Genomic DNA, 11,485 nt, shown 5'->3' with positions numbered 1-11,485 from the left:
TTCAAACTGCTGATTTACATTTCTTAAAATACATTATCAGCTTTTTTCATACACGTTTTATATTTTTTGGATAACTTTTCCGTAGATGTAAGGAACATACATATTTAAGATTTTTCAAATGCTAGAGTAACATTTTTTATTTTTTTATGTAGAGTGGTTTTTTGTAATATAATACCCCGTTCCTAAATATAAGACCTTTTAGAGAACATACGAAGCAAGAGTGAATCTACAATGTAAAATATGTCTATATAGATTCCTATGTATTTCATAGTGGAATCTCTAAAAGGTTTTATATTTAGGAATGGAAGGAGTATAAGGATGTGAACAAATAAAAGAAAAAGCAAAGTAGAAAACAAAAAAGTGAAAGAAAAACAGGGGAAAAAAACGAGTCTGAGGCCTCCCACGAGCTGGGCCGGGCAATATGGCGCTCCCTCACACGGCGCCGCCCGTTGCGGCCAGTTTGCCGTGCCAGGCAAGTTTAAGGGTGGGCCGGCCCAGAGGACCAGGTCTGCTCCACGGATCGTTCTTCCTTCCGCTGCGCACCGCCACCGCCGCACCGCCCGCGCCTCCCGTCCCAGCAAAGCCCTGCAGCTGCACATGAATATCTCCAGCGCGCTGGTGCGGGTGAGAACAAGCAAGATCGTCCGACGACGGTAGCCCCTTGCCTCGACGGAATCTCGCTCGCGCTCTCCAAGTCCGACGTCCGGCCGGCGACCGTCCGAAATTAGGCTAAAGCGCATCCCATTAACCCTAGACAAGACGTCGCAGTCTCGCGGAGCAAGGTCGCCGTCCCCGATTCCCCATCCTCTACTCCCGTTGCGATCCACGAATTCACAGGAGCTTCGTTCCTGCTGAATCTCCAATGACTCGGAAGGATCTCCTCCGTCGCCGGCGGGCCTGCGGCAATGACCGCCTCAGCGCGCTCCCTGACGATCTGCTCCTCCTTATCCTGCACCGTCTCGACAGCCGCACCGCACACGGCGCCGCGGCGCTCTCCAAGCGCTGGGCTCACCTCCCCCGGGAGCTCACCGCGCTGGATCTCAAAGCGACCGACACACTGCCACAGCGCTACCGCCGATGCCTCCTCCGCCGCCGCGAAGCCACGAGATCGCTGCGACTAGCCCAGAATGCCAGAAAGCTAGAGGATATCGCCGGGCGGTACCAGCGCCGCGCCATGCGCTCCATGGTCGCCTCTGTCCGGAGCCTCTTGGCCAGCGGACTTCACCGGCGTGTGAACCGGCTATCGCTCGAGATCTTCGAAGACAGCACCTCGGCCTGCATCAACAGCCTTATAGTGGACGCCGTCGATTCCTGGGGCGTCCAGGATCTCGTGGTCGTTGCCACGCCGACCGAGCGGACCGTGAACACGCCGCCGGCCTACGATTTCCCCCATGGTCGCATCAGCAGAAAGCCAGGCGAGTCTCGCCTGCAAAGCCTCAAGCTCGCCAACTGCTTGCCCCCGCCGCTTGAGGGGTTCACTGCGCTCACCACGCTCATCTTGCAAGATTTGCCCAGATCAACGCCGGCGGCCGTCTACCGGAGGGCGATTGCCGCGTGCCCGCAGCTGCAAATTCTGCACCTCATCCACTGCGGGTACAAAAGCAAAGCCTTTGCACTGTCAGGAATCAGGGAGCTGCTCGTGGACGGCCCCTTGATGCTAGTTGAGATCCGCTCTCTCCCGAAGCTCCAGAGCCTCACTGTTTTGCACGCCACCCTGCTGTTGAGCTCCGCCGCCTCCCCTTGCCTCGAGCATGCGAGCTTCGTCTTCTCCGTTGATCAGCGGGAAGGTTCTTCTTTCCGGTACAACTCGAAGCTGGAGACCATCTCTGCCATCCTCATGCGGTTCTTTCAAGGCGCCGTCGGCATGACGGACCTCGCCCTGCGGATTGCCGGGCCAGGTATGTGGATCGCCCTGAAGAATCCGGTATGTCAAATGGCCAACGTCAGGAGGCTGCTGATTGCGGACGTGCCTTCCTTCTGGGACGTCTCGGGCTCAGGGCCCCACCTCCTCATCGACGCAGCGCCATTGCTTGAGAGCATTCACGTCCATGTTCCCAAACCCGAGAAGGAGCCGTGCCAGAAGACGCCGCGGCCGCCCTCGACTGCGCGCCACCACCGCCATCTGAAGGAGCTGGTGGTCGTCGGCTTTCAGGGAACAGAGACACTACTGGAATTCTGGGCTACGCCGAGTTCCACGGACACTCGGCAAAGGGTCGAAAACCGCCGGCAAAGCCTTTGCCAAGTGTCACCCTCGGCGAAAGCCACCCGGCGTACACCTTTTCGGCAAACAGGATTTTGCCAAGAGCCAGAACACGGGCACTCGGCAAAGACTTTGCCGAGAGCCAAACAGTACCACTCGGCAAAGTAAAGTAACTAACGGAAAGCAGACGGTGCCGGCGGTTCCTGACATGTGGGACCAGGCGAACATGCCGAGGGCCATCTTTGCCGAGAGCCACTCTCGGCAAATCCACCCAGTAGGTGGCTGACACGTGTCAGCTCCTGACATGTGGGACCAGGCGAACATGCCGAGGGCCATCTTTGCCGAGAGCCACTCTCGGCAAAGCCACCCAGTAGGTGGCTGACACATGTCAGCTCCTGACATGTGGGACCAGGCGAACAGGCCGAGGGCCAACTTTGCCGAGAGCCACTCTCGGCAAAGCCACCCAGTAGGTGGCTGACATGTGTCAGCTCCTGACATGTGGGACCAGGTGAACATGCCGAGGGCCATCTTTGCCGAGAGCCACTCTCGGCAAAGCCACCCAGTAGGTGGCTGACACATGTCAGCTCCTGACATGTGGGACCAGGCGAACATGCCGAGGGCCATCTTTGCCGAGAGCCACTCTCGGCAAAGCCACCCACTAGGTGGCTGCTACCTCTTGAGCACTGCATTGGTTTTCCCTTGAAGAGGAAAGGGTGATGTAGCAAAGTAGCGTAAGTATTTCCCTCAGTTTTTGAGAACCAAGGTATCAAACCAGTAAGAGGCTACGCGCGAGTCCCTCGTACCTACACAAAACAAATAACTCCTCGCAACCAACGCGATAAGGGGTTGTCAATCCCTTCACGGTCACTTACGAGAGTGAGATCTGATAGATATGATAGGATAATATTTTTGGTATTTTTGTGATAAAGATGCAAAGTAAAATAAAAGCAAAGTAAAAAGCAAAAGAAATAACAAAGTATTGGAAGATTAATATGATGAAGATAGACCCGGGGCCATAGGTTTCACTAGTGGCTTATCTCAAGAGCATAAGTATTTTACGGTGGGTGAACGAATTACTGTTGAGAAATTGACAGAATTGAGCATAGTTATGAGAATATCTAGGTATGATCATGTATATAGGCATGACGTCCGAGACAAGTAGACCGACTCCTGCCTGCATCTACTACTATTACTCCACTCATCGACCGCTATCCAGCATGCATCTAGAGTATTAAGTTCATGAAAACAGAGTAACGCCTTAAGCAAGATGACTTGATGTAGAGGGATAAATTTATGCAATAGGATAAAAACCCCAGCTTGTTATCCTCGATGGAAACAATACAATACGTGCCTTGTTGCCCCTACTGTCACTGGGAAAAGACACCGCAAGATTGAACCCAAAGCTAAGCACTTCTCCCATTGCAAGAAAGATCAATCTAGTAGGCCAAACCAAACTAGTAATTCGAAGAGACTTGCAAAGATAACCAATCATACATAAAAGAATTCAGAGAAGATTCAAATATTGTTCATAGATAATCTTGATCATAAACCCACAATTCATCGGTCTCAACAAACACACCGCAAAAAGAAGATTACATCGAATAGATCTCCACGAGAGAGGGGGAGAACATTGTATTGAGATCCAAAAAGAGAGAAGAAGCCATCTAGCTACTAACTACGGACCCGAAGGTCTGAGGTAAACTCCTCACACTTCATCGGAGAGGCTATGGTGATGATGTAGAAGCCCTCCCTGATGGATGCCCCCTCCTGCGGAGCTCCGGAATAGGCCCCAAGATGGGATCTCGTGGGTACAGAAGGTTGCGGCGGTGGAATTAGGTTTTTGGCTCCGTATCTGATCGTTTGGGGGTACGTAGGTATATATAGGAGGAAGAAGTACGTCGGTGGAGCAACATGGGGCCCACGAGGGTGGAGGGCGCGCCCCCCTACCTCGTGGCCTCCTGGAAGCTTCTCTTACGTAGGGTCCAAGTCTCCTGGATCATGTTCGCTCCAAAAATCACGCTCCCGAATGTTTCATTCCGTTTGGACTCCGTTTGATATTCTTTTTCTGCGAAACTCTGAAATAGGCAAAAACAACAATTCTGGGCTGGGCCTCCGGTTAATAGGTTAGTCCTAAAAATAATATAAAAGTGGATAATAAAGCCCAATATTGTCAAAAACGGTAGATAATATAGCATGGAGCAATCAAAAATTATAGATACGTTGGAGACGTATCAAGCATCCCCAAGCTTAATTCCTGCTCGTCCTCGAGTAGGTAAATGATAAAAACAGATTTTTTTGATGCGGAGTGCTACTTGGCATAATTTCAATGTAATTCTTCTTAATTGTGGTATGAATATTCAGATCCGAAAGATTCAAGATAAACGTTCATATTGACATAAAAATAATAATACTTCAAGCATACTAACTAAGCAATTATGTCTTCTCAAAATAGCATGGCTAAAGAAAGTTTATCCCTACAAAATCATATAGTTTAGTCATGCTCCATTTTCGTCACACAAGAATGCTCTCATCATGCACAACCCCGATGACAAGCCAAGCAATTGTTTCATACTTTAGTAATCTCAAACTTTATAAACCTTTACGCAATACATGAGCGTGAGCCATGGACATAGCACTATGGTGGAATAGAATATGATGATGGGGGTTATGTGGAGAAGACAAAAAAGGAGAAAGTCTCACATCAACGAGGCTAATCAATGGGCTATGGAGATGCCCATCGATTGATGTTAATGCAAGGAGTAGGGATTGCCATGCAACGGATGCACTAGAGCTATAAATGTATGAAAGCTCAACAAAAGAAACTAAGTGGGTGTGCATCCAACTTGCTTGCTCACGAAGACCTAGGGCACTTGAGGAGGCCCATTGTTGGAATATACAAGCCAAGTTCTATAATGAAAAATTCCCACTAGTATATGAAAGTGACAAAACAAAAGACTCTCTATCATGAAGATTATGGTGCTACTTTGAAGCACAAGTGTGGAAAAAAAGGATAGTAGCATTGCCCCTTTTTATTTCTTTTTTTTGGGCCTTCTTTTTTTGGCCTTTCTTTTTTTGGGAACAATGCTCTATTAAATGATGATCATCACACTTCTATTTATTTACAACTCAATGATTACAACTCGATACTAGAACAAAGTATGACTCTATATGAGTGCCTCCGGCGGTGTACCGGGATATGCAATGAATCAAGAGTGACATGTATGAAAGAATTATGAACGGTGGCTTTGCCACAAATACTATGTCAACTACATGATCATGCTAAGCAATATGACAATGATGAATGTGTCATGATAAACGGAATGGTGGAAAGTTGCATGGCAATATATCTCGGAATGGCTATGGAAATGCCATAATAGGTAGGTATGGTGGCTGTTTTGAGGAAGATATAAGGAGTTTTATGTGTGAAATAGCATATCATATCACAGGGTTTGGATGCACCGGCGAAGTTTGCACCAACTCTTAATGTGAGAAAGGGCAATGCACGGTACCGAAGAGGCTAGCAATGATGAAAGGGTGAGAGTGCGTATAATCCATGGACTCAACATTAGTCATAAAGAACTCACATACTTATTGCAAAAATCTACAAGTCATCAAAAACCAAGAACTACGCGCATGCTACTAGGGGGGTAGATTGGTAGGAAAAGACCATCGCTCGTCCCCGACCGCCACTCATAAGGAGGACAATCAAAGAACACCTCATGTTTCAAATTTGTTACATAACGTTTACCATACGTGCATGCTACGGGACTTGCAAACTTCAACACAAGCATTTCTCAAATTCACAACTACTCAACTAGCACGACTTTGATATTATTACCTCCATATCTCAAAACGATCATCAAGCATCAAACTTCTCTTAGTATTCAACACACTCATAAGAAAGTTTTTACTAATCTTGAATACCTAGCATATTAGGATTATTTAAGAAAATTACCATGCTATTTAAGACTCTCAAAATAATCTAAGTGAAGCATGAGAGATCAATAGTTTCTATAAAACAAATCCACCACCGTGCTCTAAAAGATATAAGTGAAGTACTAGAGCAAAACTATATAATTCAAAAGATATAAGTGAAGCACATAGAGTGTTCTAACAAATTCCAAATCATGTATGGTTCTCTAAAAAGGTGTGTACAACAAGGATTATTGTGGTAAACTAAAAAGCAAAGACTCAAATCATACAAGACGCTCCAAGTAAAACACATATCATGTGGTGAATAAAAATATAGCTCCAAGTAAAGTTACCGATGGAAGTAGACGAAAGAGGGGATGCCTTCCGGGGCATCCCCAAGCTTTGGCTTTTTGGTGTCCTTAGATTATCTTGTGGGTGCCATGGGCATCCCCAGGCTTAGGCTCTTGCCACTCCTTGTTCCATGATCCATCAAAATCTTTCACCCAAAACTTGAAAACTTCACAACACATTCCTCAACAGAAATCTCGTGAGCTCTGTTAGCGAAAAAAAAACAAAAGACCACTTCAAGGTACTGTAATGAACTTATTATTTATTTATATTGGTGTTAAACCTACTGTATTCCAACTTCTCTATGGTTTATAAACTATTTTACTGGCCATAGATTCATCAAAATAAGCAAACAACACACGAAAAACAGAATCTGTCAAAAACAGAACAGTCTGTAGTAATCTGTAACTAATGCAAACTTCTAGAACTCCAAAAAATCATCCAAAATAGGACGGCCTAGGCAATTTGTTTATTGATCAGAAGCAATTTGAGTCAGTATTTTATCACATTCTGGTGATTTTTAACAATTGTTTTCGTGAACAGAAAGTTTCTGGAAATTTCTGCAAGATCAAATAACTATCATCCAAGAAGATCCTATAGGTTTAACTTGGCACAAACACTAATTAAAACATAAAAAAACATCTAACCAGAGGCTAGATCAAATATTTATTCCTAAACAGAAGCAAAAAGCAAAAAAAACAAAAAATAAAATTGGGTTGCCTCCCAACAAGCGCTATCGTTTAACGCCCCTAGCTAGGCATAAAAGCAAGGATAGATCTAGGTATTGCCATCTTTGGTAGGCAATTCTTAAATGAGACATCTATCATCCTTAGAAATTTCCTTCTTTTTAGTAATTATCAAACTTTTAGGCACAAGATCGAAAAATTCATTTGTAGCAAATGGTTCCTTAATGATAGCAACAAGATTGGGATGAATAGTTATAGATTTGAGATCCGCAGTTTCCTTACTAGAGGATTCACCCTTATTTTTAGGAACATACATAAGCTTGGAAATTTTAGTAGTAGGACTTGGAGTATTCTTTACGGAAGAAAAAGCGGTTCCCAAGTTGGTAATGATATCTTCAAGTTTATCGATCCTAGTGGAATCCTGATTTATTTTCTCATTAACTATGGGTTCCTTTTCTTTAATATTTTTCAAAGTGACTCCTACTTTAGATCCATATTGAGAGATTCGATTGTGGATCTTTTTATCCAAATTTTCAATTAACTCTACGGTAGCAACCTTATTTTCAATAATTTCAAGCCTTTGCATTACATGCTCCAAAGTTAACATAGTTCCATTAACCAAAAGAGGGGGTGAGCCAAACAAATCTATCATAGCATTATAGGAATCAAAAGTATGGCTACCTAAGAAATTCCCTCCGGTAATGGTATCAAGGATATATCTATACTATGGATTAGCACCTACATAAAAATTGCGGAGAAGAACGGAAGTAGATTGCTTCCTGGTAGATCTATTTTGAGCATTGCAAATTCTATACCAAGCATCTTTTAGATTTTCTCCCTCCCTTTGCTTAAAATTTAGAACTTCATTCTCGGGAGACAACGGAGAAGATAGAGGACTAGCCATAACGACAAGCAAGCGAAAATGAGGCAAACAGAAAAGAGAGGGCGAATAAAACGGCAAGGGTGAAGTGGGGGAGAGGAAAACGAGAGGCAAATGGCAAATAATGTAATGCGGGAGATAAGGGATTGTGATGGGTACTTGGTATGTTGACTTTTGCGTAGAATTCCCCGGCAACGGCGCCAGAAATCCTTCTTGCTACCTCTTGAGCACTGCGTTGGTTTTCCCTTGAAGAGGAAAGGGTGATGCAGCAAAGTAGCGTAAGTATTTCCCTCAGTTTTTGAGAACCAAGGTATCAATCCAGTAGGAGGCTACGCGCGAGTCCCTCTTTCCTACACAAAACAAATAACTCCTCGCAACCAACGCGATAAGGGGTTGTCAATCCCTTCACGGTCACTTACGAGAGTGAGATCTGATAGATATGATAGGATAATATTTTTGGTATTTTTGTGATAAAGATGCAAAGTAAAAAGCAAAAGAAATAACAAAGTATTGGAAGATTAATATGATGAAGATAGACCCAGGGGCCATAGGTTTCAGTAGTGGCTTCTCTCAAGAGCATAAGTATTTTACGGTGGGTGAACGAATTACTGTTGAGCAATTGACAGAATTGAGCATAGTTATGAGAATATCTAGGTATGATCATGTATATAGGCATCACGTCCGAGACAAGTAGACCGACTCCTTCCTGCATCTACTACTATTACTCCACTCATCGACCGCTATCCAGCATGCATCTAGAGTATTAAGTTCATGAAAACAGAGTAACGCCTTAAGCAAGATGACATGATGTAGAGGGATAAATTCATGCAATATGATAAAAACCCCATCTTGTTATCCTCGATGACAACAATACAATACGTGCCTTGTTGCCCCTACTGTCACTGGGAAAGGACACCGCAAGATTGAACCCAAAGCTAAGCACTTCTCCCATTGCAAGAAAGATCAAACTAGTAGGCCAAACCAAACTGATAATTCGAAGAGACTTGCAAAGATAACCAATCATACATAAAAGAATTCAGAGAAGATTCAAATATTGTTCATAGATAATCTTGATCATAAACCCACAATTCATCGGTCTCAACGAACACACCGCAAAAAGAAGATTACATCGAATATATCTCCACGAGAGAGGGGGAGAACATTGTATTGAGATCCAAAAAGAGAGAAGAAGCCATCTAGCTACTAACTATGGACCCGAAGGTTTGAGGTAAACTACTCACACTTCATCGAAGAGGCTATGGTGATGATGTAGAAGCCCTCCGTGATGGATGCCCCCTCCGGCGGAGCTCCGGAACAGGCCCCAAGATGGGATCTCGTGGGTACAGAAGGTTGCGGCGGTGGATTAGGTTTTTGGCTCCGTATCTGATCGTTTGGGGGTACGTAGGTATATATAGGAGGAAGAAGTACGTCGGTGGAGCAACATGGGGCCCACGAGGGTGGAGGGCGCGCCTCCCTACCTCGTGGCCTCCTGGAAGCTTCTCTTACGTAGGGTCATCTTTGCCGAGAGCCACTCTCGGCAAAGCCACCCAGTAGGTGGCTGACACGTGTCAGCTCCTGACATGTGGGACCAGGCGAACAGGCCGAGGGCCTTCTTTGCCGAGAGCCACTCTCGGTAAAGTTGTCAGGGGCACCACAGGTTATTACCTTTACCGAGAGGCCTCTCGGTAAAGTGTCAGGTTCTACTGGTTGGTACATGTTTACCGAGAGGCCTCTCGGTAAAGGGTGCATTATGGTCCAGTTTCACAGTTATTACCGAGAGCCACCCTCTGTAATGGTGTGCCCAGGAGCCTTTTTTTCCTGTTTCTGTTTCTTTCCTGCAGCGAAACATATACATCAGCATCATATAGTTCACCACACATAGAACATGTCACATATAGGCATCATTGAACAAAAGAAGCAATGATTCTGAAAAGCATTCCACATAAAAGCAATAGTGCATAAAAGGTGAAATAGTAGTGAAGACACTCGACTACCACAAGTTTACAAGTCTCAAGATGCAAGAGTTCTCAACATACAAGGAACAGTTTCAAACATAACATAACATGAAGTTCACGCGATTTTGGAGATCGGAGTGATAACATCAACATTAGAAGGCATCATTCCGTTTGCTGCCCCAACTCCATCAACCGGAGTGATAACATCAACATTAGAAGGCATCATTCCCTTTGCTGCTCCAACTCCACCAACTTGAGGTGGAACTACCGGAACATTGTTCGACCCTTGTGATGGGTTGAGCTGTGATGGATTGACCCAATAGTGAGATGAATGCATATGGTAATGCCGAAAATGGTGATAGAAATAGTTTGAACGAAACTCACATGTTCCACTCTAGCGTCGGTGGCATCTCTGGCACTGGTTGGCCTTGCATGGAATAAAGATTGGCCACCATATGTTGTAAAGACTTCACTAGATCATCTTGTGCCTTCAGCTTGGCCCGGTTTTCATCTCGTTCTTTCTCGGTATCAATCAGTCGAGTCTACAATATGGCAATGCAAATGTCATTCATGTTGAAATGCAAATATGCAGGACCATGAAGGATCAATGAAGAAGCACTGACCTGAAAATCCTCAATAATGCTCACGGAATGTGGTACGTGACGCTCTACGATAGGATAGAGCCAGTACTCATAGCACGGAGCGTGTTGACTCTCGGAAGGGAGGAGGTTATGACAGAATCAAGGTGAACCGCCATCCGGCCATTCGGTCTACCGCCTGCCGCGGCAATGGCCACAAGAGGGTCAAACGGTAGCACGTGAGGATCAGCGTCAGGCCCGTACGTCTCCTTCAATTTTTTGCTGTAGTTCTCTCCATCTGACCGGGCTTTAGAGCTGATCCAGTCCCTCTCCGGGTGGAGAGGGTCCTTGTCCTTGTTGTCTTTGGTACGTTTGATGGTCCATGCCTCGAAGTAAGTGATATCCTTGCCAGTGTCTTCTTTCTGCAAAAGAAAGCGATCCAAACAATCAAGGTAATGCTCACAAATGAAAGAGAACATGATGGAAAGGATGTGGTTGCCTACATGTTTTGAGACGACACCTGGGATGGTGAGGTTGCCTTGTGTCCTCGACCCCCCATCAACTTACGCCGTTCAGATATTACTTTGTGTTCATCCTGCCACCCTGGATCTGTCCACCGTTCGACGATCTTCTCCCAGCACGGACGTTTGTCAGCGCACCACCGAGGAATCACCTGTAAATTAAACAAATACATCTTAGTAAGGATTCTAATTTTGCAATGTAGGGAATAGCAAGCATCCATCGTCACTTGCCTTGAAGTAATTGTCCCGTGAAAGATGCGTCCCTCGAGCCTCCTATTTGGAAATCCTATGGTTGAGATAGTCCGCGTGATACTTGACCACTAACCGGACGCGCTCCTCATAGTGCATGTCGTGGACTAGTTTCTTGGCAATATTCTCGACCACCACATTTGCACGATCCTTCTG

The 11,485-nt window shown here is 45.4% G+C and overlaps 1 protein-coding gene across 1 annotated transcript in view; it reads left to right on the top strand.

Moving 5' to 3' along the window:
- Positions 1–862: 862 nt before the first annotated feature.
- LOC109735658 (uncharacterized) overlaps positions 863–11,485 on the top strand; it is a 41,207-nt gene continuing 30,584 nt past the window's right edge. The window contains exon 1 of the mRNA XM_040389738.2: positions 863–2,157. Coding sequence (XP_040245672.1) covers positions 863–2,157 — 1,295 coding nt within the window. The remainder of the gene's footprint in view (positions 2,158–11,485) is intronic.

This window comes from Aegilops tauschii, chromosome 5 (assembly GCF_002575655.3).
Source record: "Aegilops tauschii subsp. strangulata cultivar AL8/78 chromosome 5, Aet v6.0, whole genome shotgun sequence".
In the NCBI taxonomy this organism is placed as follows: domain Eukaryota; kingdom Viridiplantae; phylum Streptophyta; class Magnoliopsida; order Poales; family Poaceae; genus Aegilops; species Aegilops tauschii.
Note: the sequence above shows the minus strand (reverse complement) of the source record. Positions and strands in the feature narration are given on the sequence as shown.